General features: G+C 37.7%; 1 protein-coding gene across 1 annotated transcript in view; it reads right to left on the bottom strand.

Annotated features, from left to right (window-relative positions):
• Positions 1–27,655, bottom strand: part of grid2 (glutamate receptor, ionotropic, delta 2) — a gene marked incomplete at both ends in the record, with an annotated part of 472,158 nt that overhangs the window by 395,477 nt on the left and 49,026 nt on the right. Inside the window, one exon of the mRNA XM_081348596.1 lies at positions 10,518–10,673. Within this exon, the coding sequence (XP_081204722.1) occupies positions 10,518–10,673 (156 nt within the window). The remainder of the gene's footprint in view (positions 1–10,517; positions 10,674–27,655) is intronic.

Raw genomic sequence — 27,655 nt, 5'->3', positions numbered from 1 at the left:
AGCCATCAGATGCAGAAGGTGAGACAAACTCCTCCCTATTGAAGGGTAGGAGGTCACTAGTAAGCCGAGAGTTGCTACTAGTGTGTCTCACGAACCGAAGCTCTCTGACTCTTCCATTCAGCTGGGGAGCCCCAAATTTAGTGATTCAGGTAGTCAGGAGTAATATTTTATCCTTTAGTTAAAAAACGATTGTTGTTTTTATTTCTTATACATATGTTGTGATTATTTTATGAGTATTTGAATTCCTTTTCTATGTAAAGCACTTTGAATTACCATTGTGTATGAAATGTGATGTATAAATAAACTTGCCTTGCCTAATGTAAATAAATAAATGCTATATCATAATAAAATAATACATATTTTATAGGGGTGTAACGATTCATCAACTACATCGATGTATCGATTTATATTCCTATGATCCAACTACATCGATCTGTGCTCGGCAAGTTGGCCTTCTGGACGACATATATCGATCTAACATCGTTTTAAAAGGTAATGAATCGATTGTATCGATACTAGGAAATAATGCATTGGATTTAAGCACTTCAGACTTTATATGGATGTTTTTTCTTAGCACTTTTAATGATAAAGGCGTTAAACGTTACTCGATTCAGTCTGCCTATCTGTGACGTCATCGCCATGCGTGACGCACCAGCAGCAGCGCAAAGACAACAAGAAGCACAAAGTCTCTCACCTCAGAAAAACGGACTTTCCTGTCCTCTCAGCCGCTATACTGCAGTAGCGCACACTCTTCAATTACACGCGCAAATGCGGCGGAGCGCGCTGTAGACCTATATCGCTTCACTATATATAAAGCACAAAATAAACTACAAGCATGCAATGTCGTTACGTTTTAAATTAGAAAAAAAAAAACGTGTTGTCAAGATTCAGTATCTGCAGTCAGATGATGTTGTCAGGCTATATGTCTGTGTCATTATTTTATCATTATTTTCATAACTTGTAACGAAATAAAGTCTCTCACCTCAGAAAAACAAAATTTCATGTCCTGTCATCGTGCACTCTTTAATTGCATGTGCAAATACGCCGACGTGCGCTGTATCACTTCACTAAAGCGCAAAAGTAAAGGGGTAAAGTTAAGTAAAGGGGGACAGAACTTATGTGTAAACAAATGTATTATAATATATACATTTATATATAATAATAATTCCTATATAATTCCTAAAAAGGTGGGTGTTTGATGACCATGGGGAAATGTGGGTCCCATGGCCAAACTATTCAAAACATCATTCAATGTTGTGATAATCGTAATTAATAATCACAATTACAATTTCAAGGGAATAATCGACCATTATGATTTTTTTCATAATCGTGCAGTCCTACTTTATTCAAATAAAATGTGAATGCATTTGACATTAATTGTTGTTTACTTGTTTGTTTATATCCATAATTAATTGATACCTGATTCCCTTACAAGAATTTTTGGTTAAAAAGTCACTGAATCGATTTCAAGTCACTGAATCGTTTCGGATAGTATCGTTCTAAATGAACCAATATCGTCCTTGAATCATATCGCCAACCACGAATCGCGGTTAAAACGTTGTTAAAACGAATCGTTACACCCCTAATATTTTATTTTGATATTATTATATAAAAGCAATAAAGGTATATCTAATGTTTCTGCAGACATGAGTGCAATAATAATCTAGCAAGTGTTTAATTCACCTAGAATTATTGTATTACACTAGGAGGTGACATTTCTTTCAGTTTCAGTTGTCTGGCATGTAGTAGTAACTTAAGACGCTTGAGGCTTTCTTTGAGAAACCTGCTAAAGCCAGAATCCCTCTCTTGTAGTTTGAGATATTAGTAGTCTTTTAAAACTAAATGCTTTTTTTCTTTCTTTTTTTGCAAAAGTCATTTGAAATAGCCTAAGGCAAAGTTTTATAGACTTGCTTGATTTATGGGGTAAGTGATAAAAAAAGCTAAACAAACTGTTCTAAAATATCAACAAAATAGCGGCAGAGGGTCAGCCTGAAAGTAAGCTTACCTTGCTTCATGTCATTAATAATGAAAAGCCTCAATTTAACAGAGATTTAGTGACAAAATTAATAATGGATAGGCTGTACTACTCAGTTAAGGAGCCAATGCAAACAAAAATAGTGATGACAGGCAGAACAGCCTGAATCCTCTGGAACAACTTTATCTATCTCTGAAAATTTCATAATAATAAAAATCACCTTTCAGGTTGTTGAATTCCAATTTAAATTTCCATTTTTTCCTATTCTCCAAATGTAAACGTCTGAAAAACACGTTATGTTGAGATTAAGCCTGAAATCTTCACTCGTCTTTATAACCAGTCTCTTTATCTTTCTCTTGAAAGACATTTCTATGTACTGTACTATAAACTGACCCTACATTATAGGTTTCATATTATGTCCATTGGACATAAAGAATAATAATGCACCACAATGCAACACACTTCATCACAGTGTCAAACACTTGTCAAACAGTATATGTGCTATAATAAGCCTACTGTATCAAGCAGAAATATATAAAAGAAACACCAGTTATATCACAAAGGACCAGATTGCATTTTGACAGCAATGTCACGATGCCAGGAAGCTTCAGTACACCATTCTGTAAAAAACACTATATGGGGGACTTCTAACTGACACATTACAATGTTTCCTGGAAAAGTGTTTTTACAAATCCAGTATCCATAGTGAAAGGCTGTTTTAAGCTCATGCTACTAGCACATACACCACAGACTTCTGAGGACATAATCTATAAAATATCAGGCAGTGGCAGTGCAGTAAGAGAAAATACACTGTATTAAAATACATATTTCTGTGAAAACAAATCTTGTGCTATGTTGCTTCAAAGAAAGATGATTAAAAAAAAATTGATAGGGTTTCACTGATATGAAAATTTTGGCCGATACCGATAATTCTTTATATTTGAAAGCCAATAACCAATATATTGGCCGATAAAACTAAATAAAAAAAATATATATCATTTTTAAGAGCCTGATTACAAAAACAGTCTTACCATTAAAAGCTATGACTCAAGCACACAATTATAATGTTCTTATTATAATTGCATGTAGCCTATATGACAGACTTGTATGTTGCACTTAACTGTACACTTCTTTTTTGAGGTGATTTCAATCATATTTCAAGCAATTTAAAAACATCATGGAGAACAGTGCGCTGATAAATACATTATTTATCAGCCTTAATATATCTGCCGTATTGTATTATTGGGCCGATAACAATAACATAAAAAATGAAAATATATCGGCTGATTCCGATATGGTGGCTAATACATAGTGCATCCCTAAATTTAGATAAAAACATTTTTTTTTAAGTCTTTGTTATTGCATATTTCATTCATTGATTATAGAGTCAAAGATGAAACCAAATATTTAAGACTGGGGAGGACCAAAGGTAAAAGTTTAAGAATATGTTACTGAAACACAGTGTTGGGGAAGTTAATTACTATTTATTTATTAATTAATTACTAGCTTCTAATTACATTTTCAACAGAGTAATTCGACTTTAATTACTCTCTATAAAAATTATTGCATTACTTAATACGTATTACTTTCTAACTCCCGACCCATATCAACCTGTTGAAAAATACAAGGATAGACATAAGACTGCTCTTTTAATTCATTCAAATAAATAATATAAAATTGCATAAATTATTCTTAAACTGACCAAAGTATTTTAAATGGAGAAGGTTTAAAACCTATTTTTACACACATCAGACGTAACATTTTTATGTTAAATCCACTATTGTTTTATATAGAATTGTTCTATAGTCTATACAGTATTTAATGCAATTACATCATAAGTAACAGAGTAATCCCTTACTTTACTTTTTCAAAGGAAATTACAGCAATTAATTACTTAGAAATGAGTTACACCAGTAATGGGCGACTTTGGTCCTGGAGGGCCACTGTCCTGCAGAGTTTAGCTCTCAACAGCCTGAAGCTTTCTACTAATCCTGAAGACATTGATTTGCTTGTTCAGGTGTGTTTTATTAGGGTTGGAGCTAAACTCTGCAGGACAGCAGCACTCCAGGACCGAAGCAGCCCATCCTAGGGTTACATCCAACACTGCAGAATCACCCATACTGACTGACTACTAAATGTGTACTGTTTCAGTGTCTGTTTCAGTGTTTCACTGTTTCAAATCTGTTTCAGTGTCTATAGTGGTTACAGACCTCATTTGTGTGTGTTCTTCAAAATTAGAGGATCTGGTGTTCACAATACATATTAGCAGTGGTTTATGGTGAAATAAATAAATAAAAATAAATCTATACTGCATTGAGCACATGGCTTTATTTCTCTGAATCTAAATGTATGTGAAGGGCCTGTCAATTCACCAGACATCCTTCAGTGCTTATGACCTTTCATACAGACACGCTCCCCGGTGAGTCTGATGATGCTTCAAAAAAAGGACAAAACAAGATACATCTATGTAAGATCATACTGTAATTACTGATGCGAGTTCAAAGAGAATCTGTCAATCTTATGTGGCAGGTCAGACAAGCCGCTGTTGGTTAAGAAACCCGCTGCACCCAGGAACCTAGACGAACAAAGCACTCTTTGCGCACACATACACACAAATGGAGACATTGCAAGCATTAAAGATACTGAGGATTAGAAGACAGAAATTTCTCACTCTGCTACACAGCTTAAAAACCGTACAGCCTAGAAACTCGATAAAACTCGATAAAGTTTAAATCACTCACTTCTGTTATTTTCCAACAACTAGGGGCGTGTATGAAATTATCCACATGTACATTTTCTGTACATATCTGTTGCCATGAACAAAATGTGTATTTGGATGGAACAAGATGTGGGAAAAAACAAACGAAAAGCCCATTTTTAGCTGGCAAATATATCTATTATAATTCATAAAAATATATGCTTGAACTATATCAACAACATTTTTAGATGTAACTATTCCATTTATAAAGTTATAAAAAATATGCATTGTATAATATTGAAATTATTCTTTTTTTTATAACCATGTAAAATACATGCAAAATACAAAAAAAGAAATGATCTCAAAAAAAGAAATATAACAATGTCATCATGACTTCTTAATTGGCATGACAGTCACAAAATGTATCTACTGTTGGCTGCTTTACGCCCGTTTCACACATACTCCGTTTGCAGTGCGTGTGCGGTGCGTATTTTTTTCTGCACCCATGTTAACAGGTTAGAGCTTTCACACTGTACACGGATGCAGTCCGTCGATCCGTTCCAGTTGCGGTGCGTATGCAGCAGTGCAGCGATCGTTTCCGTACCGAGTCTATTTTTTGCTGTGCTGCAAACGCTGAATTAAAGTGACAACGCATGGTTCGTGTTTAAAATGCACACAGATTGACATGAAAATGTGATAATTTCACCATAAATGCATTTAATTAAATACAATGTAGGCTAGTAATCTTACCATGAATGCATTTAATTAAATAGTACCATTTTTCACAGTCATCTTTTTATTTTAAGACGAGGTAAAGCAAGGAAAACTACAATTTACCTCAACAAGGCAACATAACGACACTCGTCTCATTCATGGAGGTGGAAAAACAAGTTAGTTGTGACATGCAAGACTTTGTATAACGATTTAAATAGAAAACGTATGAATCTGCTGTTTTTGTAAATTAAGTTTTAATTTAAAATGTATGCAATTTTAATATAAGTAGCTACATGGTTCAATATTTTACCACTGCTTGAGCAACTTAATATATAATCTAGAAGTAATGTATTGAATAATACGTTGTGTTACGACCTCTCATAAAAATGTCAACTCTGAGAGAAGAGATCCTAAACAAGAACAAGTAAACGGCGGAATCAGTGCAATTATTTATTTACTCACTCACAACAGACGTCACAAAGACTCACAATAATAACGAACATTCCATCCAGTGAACGAAATATAACAGCACGGACATCAACTAGCCTAACAAAGAAAACAAAAATACAATTCTAAAGACAATTGTTTGATCTGTCGACGCTTCTTTCTCCTCCTCGTTGGCGTTTATATTAGTCAGCTCAAAAAGATAGAGCGACGCCAAGACAGACAAGGGAGGATGTGTACAAAGAGAATCCTAAAACTTTTTTAAATAAAAGTTGCTGATAACTTCTGGATTTGAAATAAAAATAATGAGTAGGTCTATGTGTTTGTGGCTACAGCCGCGGATCAGTTCCGCACTGCAAACGCAGCATATGTGAAAGCACTATTGCGCGTGCTGCTCCTGCACCGCATACGCACTGCAACACGGACCGCACACGCACTGGACACGGAGTATGTGTGAAACGGGCGTTACACTCTTAAAAGAAAAGATTCTATACACTGTAAAAAAATATATGATCAATAAGTTATGACAACATGTTCTATAGACTCAATTTAAATATATATATATAAGGTCCTATGTATGAAATGCCTTAAATGATTGCATAACACTTTATTGTTTAAAAGGTTAATTAAATGTCTCTAATGATAAAGTATGTTTATGAACGGTCTAATTCATAAAATTGAATTAAAGTTAAAAATAAATTAAAACTAAATGAATTAAAACTAATTTCATAAATTGATCCCATGATGGGAACCCTAAAATGCTATATGAAGCACATGACAAAACCCTTCAGGGTTCTATTATAGAATATTTTCTTCTAAGAGTGTAGTATTGTAGGCTGCTGCCTGCACTCTCATTGGTTGTCACACGTAATTTGCATAAACTGCACAATATTGCTAACAGTTACTTCTCTCACCAGTAACTCCAAAATATCTCAACTGTAACATGTATGGTGTAGCATGTGGAAATGTTGATCTCCATTAATGTGAATTCTTGGAATTCTGCATATTTACATTCAATAAAAAAAGAGCTATAGGAAACATATGTGATGTGAGCTTGAGCTACGCATTAGAGAGTCTATTAAATCTGTCAAATCTTGGGCTTATTCTACGACAAAAGTTGTTTTTTATCTGTTGGCCTGTTAAAAAGTTCCAAGCTAGAACAGATTGTACATGAGAGACAAGCTTTTCTGGGTGCGTTTCATCTAATCACATAGCAGGAAGCTGAGTTTAGGAGATAAACAGATGTTTAAACAAATGAGGTATACATAACGAGGTCCAGAATCATACATCCATAAGAAGCAGAATCGACTGCACTCATGCTGAACCATAACACATGTGCACCTGTAATTAGACTCCCTCACTGAGAATCTTCAAACAAACAAAAGAAAGGATGGCAAAGCACACAAACAGAGCAGAGGAGCGCTTTATGTGAGCGTGAAGAACCATCAAAAGCAGAGGGTGTTCTTAGCTAATGCATCCCTCTCCATTAGATAACAGGGGTCAACTACAACATCTCCCACTCTACCCTTCACCTCGAAGACTCTGTGTGGCTAAAAGGATGGCGGCGCCGCTGAATTCATCCACACTCGGATACGAAGGAGAACAAAACGCTGAGATGCTTGCCAACTGGCGTAACAGTCTCACAGACAATTAATTGAGAGGAATGAGAGTCAGAAAAATGTCAGCCATGTTTACATTAACATATCTTAACAGAGTTAACCGGGATGTTATGAGTATGAGTCAAGCAGCCATGCAATTTTGTTGTTTTGGGTTGTTAAAAAATGCATTTTTGTATGCATTTAAATTAAAGGCAAGTATCATTAATTATGAGTTGCTTTGCCTAATAAAAAAATGAGGTAGATAACATCAATCACTCACAATACATGTAAAGGTCCTCTTAACATTAGACAGTGTGGCATTTTAGCTCATAAACCTACATCTAATTCACTTACCACCTGCAGTCCATACTTAACTAGCCTCTATTTATAATGCCATTGTAATCCTTCTCAGTGCAAACATGCCTCAGTCAGTGCTATTTGCCTAGTGCAATTATTGTTGCACAATTACCGCCCATGCTAAGAAGTCAGTAAACAGACTTTTATTGAAAAGAGTTATTTGTGCACATTTTCTGTTGATCGTGGTGGCAGCAGTAATTCATCAAAATGAGGATCAAATAATGGAGAAGAACATCATGACTGGACTTGCATGCGCGATATAGTCGAGCACATTTTAATGATCCTAAAAAAAAAAATCCAACACAACTTAGAAGCAACCTGTAAGGTGGATAATTGTTTAACACAATTAGTATGAGCACTAATTTTTTAGCCTTTTGCACTATTATCTATCATTTAGAGAATCTTGTGCGAAAAACAGCACATGCAAATAAACATACCAACATAATCCCTACTTAGTGAATTCTCCCAGTGTAAGGCATTATATATTGTCTGAGTTTACTTCTTGTTCTGTTTGAAACAATTTAGATCAATCCAATATTGTGCCATTGTCAAATATAGTGAAGCAGGTTATCAAAATACCTTGAAACATATAAGAACAAGAATATAAAACTTTATATAAGGAGAGAGTGAGAAACATGGGAAGATGCCAAAGTTAGATTAAGTGCTAGTTAACTGAACTATGCAATTGTATAGAACACAGTGAACTTGCTGATGCATGAATGGCAACATTCCAAGGGCATTGTACCTGTCCTCTTTTCTCGCAGGATAACAGAAAATGGCCCTTCTCCAAGAACTAACTGCACTAATTTGAGGAAACCACAGCATCATGGTATTATTAGATCATTCAACTGATCTTAAATGAGATATTAGAGGCTGAGATAATGCTGACCTCTGAATGCTATGAAAGTGTTGAATCCAGACAATTGCATAACATCAGGCCGAATGAGCATGTAAAGTGGAGGACTGAGGCAAGAATTTATTCTAATGATAAAAAGAGACATCTAATTAAGCCATACTTTTTAGTGAAGGAATTTTAAGTTAAATTCATGAACTGAGGATATGACTACAAATAAAGGTTTCATAGGTTCAGCCAAGCTATTTACATGATAATACGTATATTTTTAACAGCAAGTAAACAAATGCAGGCTATTCATGGTTTTTGTTTTATGCAAACATTATTTGACTCTCTGGAGGTAGTGGCTCAGAGCAGAATGGTGTCCGACTTAATGAACATCATGAACAATGTCTCCCACCCTCTCCCAGGCATGTTTCCCGAAATGAAGAGTGCATTCAGCAACAGAGTGATCCATCCACGGTGTAAGAATGGGTGCCACTGAAGGTCATTCCTGCCTACTGCCATAAGACTCTATGATTCTTCCGCTGTGTGCATGAAACATTGACTTGTTTTGACTCTTCTGCCTACAACTGTTTGTTTTAACAAACTGCTTTACATTTGCTCTGTTTACAACATTTAGTACCCTCCAGTTCATGTGTATGATGTATTTCTGCATATTATACACTGTAATACATCTATCTACCAACCCAGTGATCAATCTAACCTATCTATCTACCCACTGAACCACCGTTCTATCTAACCTAAAGATCTAATACATAACTACCTACTCACCCACTAATCTATCTAACCTATATACCCATCCACTGATTTATCTAACCTACAGTTCATATCTACAGTTTCTACTCACCCACTGATTTATCTAACCTTTCTACACATCCACTGATTTATCTAATCCAGAGGTCTTCAATCCTGCTCCTTGAGGGCCACTGTCCTGCAAAGTTTAGTTCCAACCCTAATCAAACACACCTGAATCAGATCATCAAGCTCTTCAGAATTGCTTGAATATTCAAAGGCAGGTGTGCTGAAGCAGGTTGGAACTAAACTCTGCAGGACAGTGGCCCTCCAGGAGCAGGATTGAAGACCTCTGATCTAACCCATATAGATACCCACCCACAAACCTATCTACCCACCGACCTATCTAACTTACAGTACAAAACTAAAGTACATGCTCAACCACTGATTTATCTAATCTATCTACTCATCTACCGATTTATCTAACCTATTTGATACCCACCCCTATTTAACATATTTACCCAGATTACATATATATCTGCTCACCCATCTAACCCATCTACCATCCACTGATTTATCTAACCTATCTAGATACCACCAATCTATCTAATCTATTTAGCTATACCAACCCACCAATCTATCTAATCTATTTAGCTATACCAGCCCACCAATCTATCTAACCTATCTAGATATGCCAATCCACCAATCTATTTAACCTATCTAGATATACCAGAGATATCTAGATACCCACCCACTGATCTATCCATCTACAATAGACCAATCTAACCAACAGAACATTTCTAAACACCCACTCACAGATCTGTCTGTCTGTCTGTCTGTCTATCTATCTATCTATCTATCTGTCCATCTACCTACCCACCTATCTATCTATCTATAGTATCTATCCATTCATCCATCCATCCATCCATCCATCCATCCATCTATCTATTTATCCACCCACTCACTTTGTCTTGTTCTATTCTAATTATCATTTAGATTGAATTAAGGATGCATATACTGGATTATCAGCATTTTTGGAATTGCTTTTCATTGCAATTCCATACAGGCTCACATTAAAGGGGATGAGTCCAGAAAGGTGCGCAAGTATTTCTCAAAACAGATTTAAATAATTAGATGACTTACCTTCCTGCACTGCCTGGAAAGGGTTGTTTGCATCTACAAACTCCACGGACACAGTGATCTTCTCTGTCTCCAGGATCTCATTGTTGAGGTTGAGATCTGCCACCGCCATGCGGAACACCTCATCATCCTTTTTGGCAGACTCATCAAAAATGGCCCCTAAAACAAGATAATATATTAAGATTGATCATATAGTTGACAACTGGACACAGAAAAAGACACTTGAAAGTAACAGAATCCAGATTGATTTTTTATCTCATTCCTGATCAATACAAAACCTCATTTGAGTGTAGGGCTGGGCGTTAAAACGATAACGATAATTATCGCGATATAATTTCTCGATAAAACGATATCAAGAGTTTGATAAATGTTCGTTAATGTTTATGCGCCAAAAGCGGAACGAAACTCATTTGAACCGCGTGCCACACGGACCATTTCTCCGCTCGGCTCAAAGTCCAAACAGCAGCGCAGCGTGAGCTCACTAGAGCCGATGCGTTTACTCTGATCGCTCTAATGGAATATAATTACAGTATGTAATATATTTAGGCTACTGTTTTTCATACAAATAAATACCATAGAAACCATAAAGTTACATTTTGCCATGATAGTGAGGTGCTATAGGCTATGCCTGGTTTTATCTGTGGTTATCATGATCTAAATGCATGATACTGGATGACCAATGGTTAATTTTAATAAAACTCAAACTAAAAAATAAAAAATACAATTTAACCAAATAAAGATGAGGTTGTTATTTTTTTTTAATAGATGTTCCTGTTTTTGTTAATGAACATAAATTTAACAGTAAATCTGCATCCTAACTCGAGCTAATACTACTGTCAACTCACTGTCAACTATGCTTTTCTAGACACAACATGTAATATTAATATTGCAGCCTGCACTGCAAACTGTGCTGAAGATGAGTGCCATCAAAGTCAGGCAACACAAACCTGTTTCAAGACTTGAAACAATACCCCCCATTAGCACATGCAGAAACTAACTAATTTTCCAATAAAGATATTTATTTTGTTAAGAAAAAATGACAAATGTTTGAATGTTCTACCTCAGATTTGTGAAATGTTCACATGTTTGGCAAGTGTTTGTCATGATATGTTCTGACAATAAAGAGTAGTTGAAAACCAGAATTAACGCTCTGCTTTCTACAACTTTCACTTAGGAGCAAAAATCTGCCTTTAAACTTGAAATAAATAAGGATTTGACATTTATCGTGATAATTATCGATATTGACTGATATAAAACTATTATTGATAATTTTTTGGCCATATCGCCCAGCCCTATGTGAGTGTTATAGTAATATTTGAAGTAATCTGTAACAGTAAATGTATCCAGTTAATTAGCAAACACAGCAAAGGTGATAATGCAATACAAACCATGTGGTATATGAATATATTTAAAAAAAGTGTTTGTTTTATTTTTATTTGAAATTTTGAAACAACAAATAATAAATGACGTTGTGCATACTGTACAAAAAAGTTAGAAAACAGCCTAGCACAGCAAACACATCATCACTATATATACAACGTAAAATTAATTCTAGACAGCAGCGCTGTGCCAAAAAAAAAAAAAAAAATCAATCAATGCTTTATTATTATTACTCTGTCTGGCTTAATTTAGCACCTTACTTCATTAATTTAATAAATGAATCCTAGACGAGGTAAAGAATATATACCAGCTTTTAAGCAAAAAGGTATTAGTAGACTGCCAATTATTAAGTCTTCAAAAATGTATATAAATAAACATGCAATGATCTCTACATATGTGCACGTCAGGTTTTTATAAGTGCAGGCAGAGTGCAAATGTTTCTCTAAGCAATTTAATCTACACTTGTTGGTCTCTACAGATCCAGCTGCAATAGAAAACAAATCCTAAAATTGAATCTTGTATATCTATGTACTAGGAAATTGAATCTTGTCGACCTGTATACATGAGAGCTACGTCAAAAAATTGTCAACCCTCAGCGGTATGTAGGAAGTAGGCTGAAGCAGAGTATTTTCACAGTAGTGGGGACAAATTGGTCCTCTTTCAATGAGTGGCACACAGTAGGAAGTCAATGTGCCCATACCACATTAGAGTCTGTGGTCAGTTGTGAATAGGCCAAGCCAAGACAGTACCTACAGGGCCCTGTGAAAACTGTCAAGCCTTTAACAAGACAAATCTAAAAAAAAAAAAAAAAACTCACTTTGTCCTCTGAAAAAACATCATAATGGGTATTTTATCTGAGGACAGAATAGAGTTGCCATAGAAACAAAACTCAAGGTAGAAGCTTCTTTAAAGCCACATATCTCATCCATCGCAATAGGGAATGCTGTAGAGGGGTATTATTCTCAAATCCATGTGCATCTGCCTTGATTTGTTTTGTCACCATAACTAAAACCATCTTGAATTCAAAATTCTATTAGGTTGGACAGGGAATGACTACAAAAAATGTGTTTCTTAATCAGTTTTTTTTTAGTCTTGTTTTCTAGTAATAATACTAAAACATTCCTAAGATACATTTAATTGATTATATATATATATATATATATATATATATATATATATATATATATATATATATATATTAGGGCTGTCAATCGATTAAAAATTTGAATCGATTAATCGCATGATTGACGTGAGTTAACTCGTGATTAATCGCACATTTTTTTTTTATTCTAAATGTACCTTAAATTAATACTTTTCAAGTTTGTAATACTCTAATCAACGAGACATGTTTCAAAGGTCATAGATGTTTTTCAAAGAACTTGTTCATGTCTATTAGACACATGTAGAAAGAACAAAGAAATACCAGGTTCCCATTACTTCTCTTTCTTTGCACTGAGCAATTAACACAAACATGTTTAGATTTTTGCATGACAGGGCAGCTCTTCTGAAAATGCTAAATGTACATTTATTATTTATTATTAGGCTACATTATAGTTTGTCTCTCTCTGTGCCCATTTGGATGAAGCTAAATTCTCAATAAAACTGTTTTCATTGGTATATTTTACTGTTTCTGTTGTCAAACAACGGAATGAATATGAAATGGTGACTGAAACGCGACTCATTAAGACATAACCAGCTCTCCCTTCCAAAATGTTAAACTGCACAAAAATCCTGATAATCGAGCCGTCGTCTGATGAAATCAAATACACATAAGATAAACACAATATCTGAGAGAGAGAGGCGCGTGCGCGTGCTGGGAGAGCAGTACCGGTAGATTCTCAGAAACTAAATAAAGTTTGGGCGCTTTGTTGAAGGGAAAAAAAAAATAATAATCGCTAAATGGGTCTGCAATGTCGCTAAGTTGGCAACACTGTGTATCTCCATTTCTCCAACTAGGTTTTGGGCCACGGGTCAAACAGAAAATACGCGCTGCGTTAATCGCTGCACTAACTTTGACAGCCCTAATATATATATATATATATATATATATATATATATATATATATATATATATACATATATATATATATATATATATATATATATATATATACACACACACACACACACACACACACACACACACACACACATATATATATATAATTTTTTTACAAAGTAACAAAATGTAATGAGTTTTATAGAGGGAAAAAACATTTTGCAATTCAAAATATATTCTCTAAAAAACAAACCTTCAATATGCACATGCTTCACAAGTAATTGTACCCTGTTGTAAGGATGTTTACATATTTAAATGGAAAACAAGAAAAAAATACTCATTAAGAAATCACTTTTGCCGAGAACTTGCATTTCAATAACAAGCACCTTGCTACTGGGTTTCATTATGTTTAAAAAATAAAACAAGAGAGAGACGGCTCAAAAAAAAAAAAAATCAAAATGTTGAAAGGACGCAGATGTTTGTTCAAAATGCGGTAAAGACTTCCTCAAGCACTTAGGTAGTGTGATTGAGAGCAAAACATAATTCCACAATAAAGTACTCAAGAGCCCGTGGCAAGTCTTCATAAGCAACACTGGCCTGTCTTTATCAGTCCCACTCACCATCCCATGGGGGCTTCTCTTCTTCGGATGAGCGAGAGAGTGTAAGTGTGCACGAGTATTAGAGGGTAGTTGTGAATCCTGATTTACAAGCTGCTGGATTGCGGCTCTAAACACGCAGAGAGGCTGCAGCTCTTGGGCAATTGAGTTGCGAGGCAAAAGACAAATTTATCAAATAAATCAAAGAGCAAAGAAATAGCACTGAGTCTGGCTCAACTGGACATACCAAGGGCAACTGGATTCAGTCATAGAGTCCTGTGTCACTTTAACAACAACTTGTCACAATAACATAGATGTGTCCAAATGGGTGGTCCAACTTTGATTAGCTCTCTCCCAAGAGACAAGACCTTTGATCAAATCTGATTAACCCTCTTGGATTGGAAGCAGGCAAGCAGCGTAAAGAAATGGCAGCTAATCATTTCATCTTTACTCAGCTTTGGCTATCCAAAGCAAAAATATAAGAACACAATTCGATTACCCAACAAATAGCAGTTTGCTGTCCCTGGTGCAAATTATTGCCATTGGAGGAACTCAGCAACTGGGAACCAGCTTTGGTTTGATAACATTTTTGTAGCTAATTAATAACAGCTAACATCAATGCTACAGATTGATTTGCCTACAAATAGCGATTTATTTTACCTGGTGTGATAAAATCAGCTTATTTTAACTTCTAACATTAACACTCTTGCTATCTGTCAGAGGAACGTTGCAACATAAGTTGTTCACCTTGTTTTCAATGCAGAAGTAAGCTATTTCTTATGAATGTGCAAGATTTCTTACAATAACTAAAGGGATAACAGTGCAGTAAACGGTAAAACTATTTGTGCTATATATTATTTTACACAATTAAAATAATATAGCAACAAATATCACTGTGTAACATCAAGCAGCACAACAGACTGTTTTTGTACAGCTAAAATAACTGGAAGCTGCTGACATGTAAAAATGGCCATGTTCGCTCTTACGTTAAACATGAGGTGGATACTATCTGTTTAAATTATCTGTAAGAAATGCACATTATTAAGTCATATGATTTTTGGAATCTCTGAATGAGTCTGTATCCATTAGTCAAAGTACTCTGGACATGCCACTGATCAAGTCATAATAATTTGTTACATTAATTAATAATTTTCAACTAAGGGCACAGGACAATCAAAAAAAAAAAAAATGTGAGAATCAATTGAGGTTATAAAAAAAGATTATGAACATGGAACAATGCCACAATAATTCTGTCACACTGATGACAATAACACACTGATCTTCTCAAACAATGTCAAATTCATTGGAGGAAGAGCTTGGATAATTGGCCTTAAGCGGGTATTACAATGTGTTCTCTCTCAGCGAACTGCCACGACCTGAAGAAAACGAAAGACGACTTCCTCCCTCCAACACTTCAGTCTGAGCAGCTAGAGGCTCTATATTGGTGCACACTGACAAGCCTGTCACTGTTGGACAGTTTGAGAGGACAGCAGCTGGGTGAAACGTCTCTGTGGTTCAACCTTTCAAACCCTAGTAAGTAGGGTGGCAGTGTAATAGAGCTAAGGCACATGTTGCATTTGCAAGCAAATTGTTATTTGGAAACTCTCTTTGGCGTGTGGGAGGTCTGTAATACCTGGAGAGAGCCATCCGTTAGCATTCTTCTCAAAGGCACTGCTCAAATTGCTTAGGACCCCCTGGAAGAATGCAATTTGAACTTTTCTCATGGGCAATGAATCCCAAACCCTTCACTAGCAACTATCCTGAGCTGTGATGTCAAAAGTAGTCAACTGGGAAAAACATACGTCCATTTCAGAATAATAAAACATCTACACTGACAAAATACAGATACGTTTGTCTGGGCATCAACAGAAAGATCAGAGGGGCTGAAATGGACCATGCTAACCAGCTAAAGCTTGACCTCTAGGGTCAATCAGATCAATACTGTTCAGTACGTCAGTTAGGATAAAGTACAGAAGGTTAAGTAGTTGCAACCCCGATCCCCCTTCTGGCCATTGGTGATGATGAAGGCAACTCAGTCATAGACATGGCCTGATGATGATGATGTATTAGTTAGCAGTGGCTGAGGATTTCTGCATCTTAGGTGCAGATTTACGGTCACAGGGGCGCATCTCTAAAAAGGACGGCCTGTTTGCAGTGACACCTCTGAGACAAGGCAGATTAATGAGCTTTGCAGACCACTGAGTGCAGTAATGGCTTGATATAATATGTGATATAAAAACAGCAACACCGAGCATTGTTTATCATACTGGCAGTGGCCCGCCACGCACTGTCAGCCATTAATATCTCTCAATTTTTTGCTTTGCAGTCGTGCGGACCTCTTGTCGTCTGCCAGCATGCAAACAAACGGTGCTGTTCTGGCTTTTGTTTGAGGATGTATGGTGGTCTACCCTCAAGCCTGTGACTGCATTTATTGGGCCGTGGGAGAAATTTAATTAAACTGTCATGAACGACTGCTAACCCGCTGTGTTTATTTGCAGTTATTTTTAACAAAGCCAATCATGACCATATTAAAACAATGATGACACCCCAGCTGGAAAGACCTCCATGAATACGCTGTGGTTTGGACACTGATGCCCAGCATGGGATGTCGGTGTGCTGGTGTCTCGACCGCGCTGCTTAACTAGCTTAACCAGAGAGACTATGTTAAGGCATAAAGTACAAGTGAGAAAATGATTTTCATTCTGTAAAAACAGACTTTTATGTGGCCACATTCTTAATTTATTTGTCATGCAGGTTTAGGATCTCAGAAAAATATTTGATGAAACAATGGCCATAACAATTGTATTTCTGATTTGTGTCTTCGCCTTTGCTGAAAATCAGATCGGAGCTTGACAATGTCTCTCCAGTTCTTTAGTGTGAGAAGCTTATTGGTTACTGCCATGCCTGCACGTTAAAGTTCCTTTAGGACAAATCAGTCCATTCTGCGGCCATATTTGCAACACCCCCAGGACATGAGCTCCTTTTAACTTGAAGGAGGAAAATTATATAAATTTAATAATATACTTATAATAATAATAATAATAATAATAATAATAATAATATATGCTTTAATAATATACTTTAAATTGGGAATAAAATCTGACTGGTAATGATATCATATACTGTCCTGTGCTTCTTAAACTCAAATCATGCCATAAAGAAATAGAAAAAATGCAAGGAATTTTTTTTTCAGGCAAGGTCAGCTAATGTGCACAATACTAAAATTGTTTCATAAAGAGTGAACACATTTTTTTATTTTTCCAGGAAAAATATCTGAAATCCCTCAAAAGACATAATTTTACTTCAGAGGCATCACTACATAAAATATTAAGTCTTATTTATAGTATAGAATATAAGCATTTGTTTTTAAACTTGTACTAACTTTTAACCAGGTCTTAGAAGAGTGCTGCTTCTCAAGAAAATGTATCTTGTTTTGAGGATTTTTAGATATTTTGGCTGGAAAATTAGACAATAAAAACTCATTAAGAATATTATTATTATTATAATTTTTTTTTTTGCAGTGCAGTGCAGTGAATGCATGCATTAGAGTAGACAAAAATTGTCTCTTTTAATCGTATAGCGGGTCTACATCTGCCATTTTGAACATTACAATTAGTCTATGGCTCAGTCACCTTTCACCTTGACTGTCTCAAAAGTGTTGAAACCCCTCCTAAAACCATCAAAGCTAACCGGATTAGCCACACTGGTAGACCTTAGACTGGTATAATCTGGTTTTAATGAATTTGAGTACTCTTAATGATCAATCACAAAAAAACACACCTGAAAATAAACATCTCAAACCAGGGATATTTGGTGGTGTAAACTGGTCTACCAGCCTAGTAAGTTGGTTTAAGCCTTGATAACAATGGTATAAATGTATATTGTTTAGCTTAAGCGGGCTAAAAACTGTATTTTCAGTTGGACCAGCTTTCACACGTGTATTCTAAGTTAAAGAAACTATAACAAAATGTCAATTGCCTCTTTTAACTGAAGGTCTACAAACGCCATATAGAGCCTTACAATCAACATCAAAATCATTGCGTGTCATATGAAACCAAAGTGTAAACCAAGGAGTAAAACAGTTTTCATACAAAATAAGTCGCTGTGGGTTAACGGAGTGTAACATAAGTACAAACGAAACTAGTCACTGCTAATTTGTGCTTCCAGTCCAGCTGTTACAAGACAAGGAGCAGTGATTGAGCCACATGTGGTTAAAACTGTTATGCCAGGTCCCATTCTCATTTAGGCGAGTGCATGGCGGTCATATTAAATACTTTGGCCGAAAAAAAAAAAAACACCAGTGAAAGCTTTCCCTATTGACGGCTTAACACGACCTATGTGTGCAATGAGACACCTGCAGCGCATTATCCCTTTTGAGAGTAATTTGAAAAATATTCCCAAAGATGCTACTTCTTCTGCAAAAGATACTGCATGCTGCCCTCCCTCTGGCTCCGACACACTTTCATTATTACAATGTAAATTAATTTCCCTTCATCATTAATGCATTGAGCTGCCAGCTTCCCCTGGCCCTCAAAAGCAATTTCCATCCTGCATTGATGTCCTTCACCTTTTCCTTTTGCACACATCTTTGCTTCTGACATTTAATCAAACCTGGCTTAAATGGGGCTGCTGAGTCTTCAGACAGATGGGCACGTGAAGGCATGACTCCTGTTAGAGAAGGACCCTTTGACATCATTAAGAGAGTGACAGTCCAACAATGAGTCACGCTGTCCACCAGACAGAAAGGCGCAGAAGAAATGAGACAAGAAGCTGGGGAAAGTGGGGCAAGCCAAGAGTAATTTTCACCTCTGCGTACGGTTTGACGATTGTTGCTCTGGCTCCTCTCCATCTGTGTTTCCCGATGCGAGAACCTGAGCTCACATAAAGTCCCAAGGGGCTAGAAAAGTTCCCTCACCTGAATCAGGAAAGCGCCTTTACTGCTCTGAGGTCCGAAACCTAAAAAATTGCCTGTAAGTCAATAACAACCAGTGCTTTTACATGCTTTCCCTCAGGAAACTGGTGTCAGACAGGCTTTAAGGCACCATAATGCATGCCTAATGATCTAGAACAAATTCAAGAGAGCTTTAACCAACCAAATATTTAATGACTATAATCTTTATTTCTCAACTGAAATGCAGTCAGAAGCTGAAAATAAACTGTACATTTAAATTTAATTTACTTAACCCATCAGACGCAGATTGTGTATCTAGATCTAGATTGTGAATTCACATATCTAGAGTAGCTTTTCCTATTTTACAATGAAAACTGATTTTGAATCTTTGCAGGGATGCTGATTCCTCATTAATAAAAGGTGCAATAGGTGATTCTCTACAGAAACATTTTTCTTATGTTGGTTGAAAGTCTCCTCATATCCTGATAGCAACCACTGTTAAGTGGTCTAAATGTTTGTTTTGTTTTTGTGGAAAGCGTAGGGCCATAAAATGTTCATTCAATCATTTCATTCATTGGCAATATCTACATTTCAGGTTTGACAGTACAGTTCTATAACGCTGACTTTGCCCTATATGCAGATAATTCAGTGAGATTCGACTGTGTTGCCGCTATGTCCTGAAATCGCATGTGAATAAAGCTGAAATACAGAGCATTCTTTCCTTCATGTCAACTTCTGAACTGGAGTCATTTCACAATCACATACTTATTTGCAAGCAAGCGCTTCTGTTTCTCCCCTCACTGTACTGTAAAGTTTTCTCACCAGTGGATGACACATGGTGTAATCCAATAACGTTTTTTCTGGTCGCCTCGCTTCTGGCCTGTGCGCGTTTTGGAGGAGGCGTGGCTTTGAAAGGCGATTTGCAGGGAGGGTGGGTTCGTATGCTTTCAATACTAGCAGGGTAAAGTTAGCATTTCCCAGATCATCTATTGCAGCACCTTTAAAGTTTACCCACTAGCCCAATATTCAGCATTCATTAGAGCTGCAATGTGAAGAGGCTGAATCCAGTTACATATTAACACTTTTCTTTCCACCTTAAATAATGCCATGCTTCATGAACCCATGCATATCTATAGCTTTGTTCTCATAAAGGAATTTAAAGTGCTGTTTGTCAGTCATATTCAATGGTGCGTTTAATATAACATTGAGCCTTCATACACAGTAACGGGCTATAAAAATGCTAAATGTGAACATTTTTACAATACCATTCTTTTTTATGGACACTTGAACTCGACATACGCGACAATGCAGATGAATGAGCTAGATTGAGTCATATTGCACCTTCTGCCCATTTCTGGGAGGCCTTTTTTGGTCATTTTCAAGGTGGCGTTAAATATGACTACATGGGTCTAAGCCAGGGGTCGGCAACCTTTTTGTCATAAAGTGCCATTTTCACGATTTCATTTTTTCTAACCACTTTACAGCACACACAACTATCTATTTTATATATATATATATTTTTTTTTTTTTTTTTTTTTTTTTTTTATATAAAATACCATATCCTTTTACCCAAACTGAATAATACAATCAAGTTTAAATGGATAGACTTTATATAAATATTTTTGAGTCTTAAATTTCTTTTCTGACATAACCTAATCCAGTTCTTGTTAAAACACACTAGACATGCACATTCTGTGCATTTTGGGCACTTTTGTTTGGAAACATATTTATTTTGTCCATCAAAAGTGTGCTTTCACTTTAGCCCCTTTCACACAGCGCTTTGAACCCGGGAAATTGCCGGCAAATTGCCAGAGTGCCTTCTGTATGAACGCAAACACGACCCGGGATTGATGCCGGGTTCGGGACCTAGTAACATTGCCGTGTTCAGTCCCGGAATGCGCGCTTTGTGAACAAAAGCCGTAATAATGCCGTGTCGTAGTGATGACGCTGAAGCGCGCGATTGTTCGCCAGCTGTGAAACGGTACTTAATGCACAAGTTTATGATTGAATCAGAGAAAAAAATGCACAAGCGTGGTTTCTTGAGAGAGAGAGAGAGAGAGATCGCAGCTCATAAGCAAACTTAAGACGCTGCTGAGACATTTTAAGTTACATCGATGTCACGTGTCTTTACGGGATTTTTACGGGTTGTGTGTGAACGCGCTCTCTGATTCAGGAAAATCACTGGCAGTGTGAATGAACCAAAATCAAACAAACCCGGGTCAAATCTCGGGCCACTTTATCCGTGTATTTTCCGGAATCTCTGTGTGAAAGGGGCTTTAAATTGAGCGTGAGCAGCGCAGACAAAATAGACTCGGCGGCGAAACCCTCACTTCACTGCAGCTCACGCGATGCTCCTGCTCCCGGTGTGAATGCACTCATTGATTAACATGCACACCGAAAAAAATATGCGTGAAACGGCCGTAATTCACAAGGTTCCCTACATGTGCGTTCCGTGTGCATGTGTGATGCTGATGTTGCGCGATGTTAATCATGGGGAGCCCGAGTGCATTTGACCGGCATAAAACTAGACTACTTTATCTGAATGAAATACATAGGCTACACTTCTCTCGCATTTGCTTGTGTGCCAGCGATTAACCCTCCGCATGCCAGTGTTGGCACGCGTGCCTTAAGCCCAATTTATACTTCTGCGTCGAACTTACGCCGTAGGCCCTTCGGCGTACCCTGATGTGCACCTCTCCAAAAATGTAACAACGCGTCAACTCTATGCGGACGCAAGTGCTGTGATTGGCCTGCTAGGACCGCTCCCTCGGGTTTCACATGCTCCCTCTGCGCGCGTCAACGCGGACAACGACGCAGAAGTATAAATGAAAACCAACGCGTTGCCTACAGCGTAGAGGCTTCGGCGTAGATCCAACGCATAAAGCCTGGTTTATACTCGACGTGTCCGCACGAGCGCGAAGGTGCACGCGGCAAAAATGACATCTTTGCGATGTGGGCGGTCGTGCGCGTTGGGTTCGCAAGACCCAATTTCGCCTGCCAGTGTGAGCGAAATTTTTTGTAACAACGCGCGTGCGGCTCCGCATCCGAAGATGAACTACTTCGAGCCGAATCTGGCCGAGCTCGAACTTCTCACCACACTGGCACCCAGTTTGCACGTCTAAATGAGTTGCTTACATTTAAAAAATGTATACAATAGCATAGCACATATTTTTAATGAACATAAAGGTCCATGTTTAATAAAAATGTTCATGAAACTTAAATGAAATGTTTAGTGAAATTAGAAAATATGTAAGATATTGTTAATTTAGTTATGTTTTATAAACATTCTCATATCCATATATTTTGTTTTATTGTCACGAGTAATGATCTCAGGGTTTACTGGGTTTTACCATAGACTGTAAAAAATAGGGTTTTACACTATTATTTTTGTAGTGTGGTATTGGTGGTGGTGTACTAAAATAAACATTGTCACGTGTGTATAGCTTTCTTCTTCTCACCGCTGATTCCTGATGGTTTAGAGGACAATTACCCGAGACGCCCCCTGTCGTTTCAAAGAATAGTACAACGGCGAGCGCATCAAGTATAAATGTCTCGTCCGTTTGGGGAGGTGCGCGCGCAGTCTGCGGAGACTCGCGCTGCAGAGCCAGGCGGAAGTATAAACAAGGCTTTAGGTTGCCGACCCCTGGTCTAAGCCCTCATGGGCTGCTCTCAAGCATTTTTGCGCTTCAGGCAACCCAAATTTGACTCCCGGCTCATAGTCCTTTCAGATCCTGTACCCCTCTACATGGCTTTTTTGTCAACTCCATTCAGTCCTACAAGAGCAGATGCAAAACTCAAAAAGATGAATCTATTGGGGATGGCACAGTCTAAAAATCAAAAGAAACATGTTACTGTACCAATGTTTTTGTTTGTTTGTTTGTTTGTATTTACCCTTAAACTTGATATAGCCAATGGGACAATCCATTTACATGTTCACGTCAATAGACATAATAATATATCTATGACAGTAAGACATTTATAGTGCTACAAAAGATTTCTATTTGAAATAAATACTGTTGTGTTAAACTTTCTATTAATCAAACAAATTCTGAAAAATTGTATCAGGTTTCTGCAAAAATATTAAGCCGTTTTCAACACTGATAATAATGGGAAATGTTTCTTGAGCAGCAAATCAGTATTTTAGAATGATTTCTGAAGGATCATGTGACACTGAAGACTGGAGTAATGATGATGGAAATTCAGCTGTCTTCACAGAAATAAATTGCATTTTAAAATATATTAAATTAGAAAACAGTTATTTTAAATTGTAATAATTGTGGGATACCATAGGCAGGAAAGGATACTCCTACGATGCCTTTAAAAAAATAAGCCAGATGAAGGAATTTTAGCAGACAGGCTATGACGAATTTGAATGCGCCTTTTCTTTCCTACCTTTAAGACGGCGCCGTTTGTCAGTGTTCAGACACAGCCATTGTGTGAAAAACACACAGGTGGTCTCGGTAATGAGGTAGAAATGCTGCTTTTTAACTGTGGCGCTAAGTACTGATGCTCTCAGGAGAATCCCAACATGAGCCCAGAATCACATCATTGAAAAGGCCAATCTATTATGTGAATGTGGGTGAAAAATGTATGTTTCTACTGCAGGTCTGTGTGAAAGTCAACCAGAATTACAGGTTAGAAGACTCTGACATCCTCTGTAAACCTAGACAACCTTCTCAGGGATTTTTCAAACGGAGCTGCTAAGCACAAGCTTTCACTACGAAAGCACATTTAGCTTGTTGTGACATTTTTAAGCAGATAACCAGACTCACTGAAATTTAAGCAGATGATGATAAACAAGGACCATGACACTTTAAGTAGGTGTCTGAGGTCAGTTAGGCAACTTTAACAGTTCTTAAGGCTATTTTGAATAAGGCAGCATCACAGACTGGCAATTTTCCTTATTTATAATGCAAATCCATCTCAGCTGAGAGGTAAATTATCTGGAAGCAATCGTCTGCTTGACACTGATGTAATTCGGTAAAAGATTCTGCATGAGAAGACACAGACTTGTCCCACTCATTCAGGTGTCAAAAAATGGAGGGCGACGAGGAAGAGAGATAGATGGGATGGATTAATTTAAAACTAGGTTGGTCAGCTCCAGACAAGCCTGGCTGAAGATATGCAAGATCTAACACAATGCGCCCAAGCCCATAATCCATCATCACTGAGCATATCAGGCATGAGCAGAAATGAAGAAGGGAATGGGTTCAAACTTAAAAGCTCTACCGACAGCATACACCCGCCCATGGGGGCTTCTCTCTCTCTCTGACCACGTACCTCAGTGATCAAGGGACAGGTTACATTTTTTATTTAGTACCAAGGGTCCATTTAAGGCATGGAATCTTTTCAATGGACCAAAGCATTCAAAAACCGTTTGACCTTCCCCTGGTGACCTACGCACGAGTATGTGTTTTACGAAGCAAGGCACTACTTGTAAGTGTAGCCGCGCTTGTCTGGTGCTTCATTTAAAACACAGAGAGTCAGCACAAACGTAACAAACCAGCATCTATTGTTTTATTCATCACTGCAGTAGAAGTGGGTGGCCTGGAGGACAAGAGAGTGGGGGAGCAGAGGAGATGAAAAAAGCAAGTTCTCCCAGCAAAGCAGGCTATACGCAACCCCGACTTCTCCACTCGCCCACAGTCTAACAGCTTTGCAGCTCCGCATATAATATTCAGAGCAATCCGCTGGAATTTAGGTCAATTTATAGTGGACAATCATGGGGGAGGTGTAAAACATAATTTTGGAGATGAATCCTCACACACTACAAAAAATACATATTAGCCTATATTATATCTTCAGTTATTATATCTTAAGTCTTTTCTTGTTTTAAGCACAATATTGTTATTTTATGCTCAAAATAAATACAAATATCACAAAAATATAACATAATCAGTAATATTATATTAAATATAATAGAATGATTTCTGAAAGATCATGTGACACTCAAGATTGTAGTAATGGCATCTGAAAATTCAGCTTTGCCATCACAGGAATAAATTAAATGTTAAAATATATTACAACAGAAACCAGTTAACTTAAATTGTAATTCTATTTCACAGTATAACTTTTTTGCTGTATTTTTGATCAAATAAATGCAGCCTTGGTGAGATTAAGAGACTATTTTCCAAACGTTTGACCGGTACTGTATATTCAATTTGCCAAGGAAGAAAGATGAACGGAATTTGCCACGGAAGAAAAATTTACAGTTCACCCTATTTCAGATTGCATATTTCACAAGCAATCATCATGTATTAGTGGTTCAAATTGCAAGTGAAATTGTAGTCTGGAATGTTAATCACTTGCTCGTCCACAGATTTTTCCTAAATGAGCTATTTTGTGACCTATAATATCTCAGCTTAATTATGACGTGAATGAGGTAAACCGGGTTTGAAGGGGGTTTAGGGCTCAGGGGTTGTCAAATCCTGAGATTTTCTGCATGCATTTTGTTCCTGCGGTTAAGTCAGAGAATTTAGCCCAAATCAAAATTAAATTATAGCCAAGGAATTGATATTGGGAAATTTACTAAGTTCTACCTGTTATCTATTTCCATCAAGATTACAAAGAACAATACAATGTCTCAATACTGGCATTTAAAAAGCATACAATAAATTTGGTACAACCACTGGATAAGGATCTTCAGACAAACATGCCTACACCAAAATACAGATAGAAATTAATTACTCGCCTTATTATGAGAAGCAAAGTAAAAAAAAATAAAAAAAAAAAATCAAACATTTAATTAAGGGACCAAAAAGGTGCAGTATTTTTGTTCAACCTAATGTCTTTTGCAATGATCAGCATAGTCTTTATATGTCCTTTTCCTAATCTGTTTAAAGGTCCATTTACATACTTTTTTTTATCCGTGAGAAATTGTATTCGTGCCTGTTGAAACTTGCCTCTAGCCTAGAAATCTAGACGCACCCTAGCGGCGGCAAATTTTATTTTGCAGCCAGTGTCGTCTAGCAACTCTCCATTGGCTTGCGAGCTGGAAAAACAAAACTCTAGTCAGGACAATCAAATCGCATATAGAGTCGGTGGGCGGGCTTAACATAATGACGGCAGAGTTGCGACGGTTCCGCGTGAATTCCCTGCTACTTGAAAACAAAGAAGAGCTGCTGCTGGCGAACAGCGGCCTTTCGAATCGGCTTTGGCCGCAACTCTGGAAGACCTGGAGTTAAGCTTTTCTTTGAGAAAAGAACAAAGAATGGCACTGAAGTCATTCTTAATAAAGGAAGATGTGTTCGGAGTTCTCTTACGAGAGATACTCTCGTACTGCGTAGAATACGCTAGGGGAAAATCCTTTTCCACGAGAATACTGAAGCCAAAAAAATTATCCTTTAATTTTGCATTAATGTAAAACGCGTTGCGGCAGCATACAGACATAGGCGAGGCAGCTCGCGCGCCTATTGGCTGGTCTGCTGGCAACTGCTTAAGCCTATCGAGCGAGACCTAGAGTGACGTCAGACCCAATGAGGGCGCTTCGCGCCCTCTGCGTCACGTCCCGCCGAAACGGGCGTGGCTTAGGTCTATAAATACCGCTCGCAGGCATTATTTCTCTGATTTTTCATCCTTCAGCGAAGCAACTCACATCGCTGGATCCGAGAAGAAGCCGCGCTGTTGAAGAAGCACTTCAGCAGGACGAGTCGAGAAGCTGCTGGCCGCGCCGCCTTCATCGCCTTCCTGCTGCGCTATCCGGTGCTGTATCCTTTTCTCTTTTACTATGCCTTGTGTGTGTGCTCGCCACCGCGACACACACTCTCATTGCACTAAAAGAGCCGGGCGTCTTTTTCAAGACGCCCCTTTCCTGAGGATCACGCAGTTCTCGCGCTCGCTGACGGCGACTGCCCTCACTGAGCTAGGTATTGCCTATGGTGACTCTGAGGACTCACCGGGCATCCTTCTCCGAGACTGCTTCTCCGTCCTTCCAAGCCGCAAAGCTCGCCGGTTCGCCCGCTTGCCTTGCCTGCTTGGGGGATGATACCTGCTCGCCCTCTGTTCGAGCCGCGCAACCGCGCCGTTCACAGGGGATGTCTGGAGCGGACCGTCACGCGTCACTCACCGGCGAAAGGAGAAAAGTGTTTACAGTCCCGTCGAGACCGGACTGAACACATTTCTCGCACACGTCTCAGTTCCCTGATCAGGCGACTGGAAGTGCCTATACTGCAGCAAACGTGCCTGTTTAATACACGCACGCCTGCAAGCAAACGCCGAAGAAAACATGTTGACGCTCTTTCATATGCTCGTGCATCTGAAAGCCTTTGTGTTTCCC

This window comes from Scardinius erythrophthalmus (genome assembly GCF_964197995.2).
Source record: "Scardinius erythrophthalmus genome assembly, chromosome: 20".
NCBI classification, from domain to species: domain Eukaryota; kingdom Metazoa; phylum Chordata; class Actinopteri; order Cypriniformes; family Leuciscidae; genus Scardinius; species Scardinius erythrophthalmus.
Note: the sequence above shows the minus strand (reverse complement) of the source record. Positions and strands in the feature narration are given on the sequence as shown.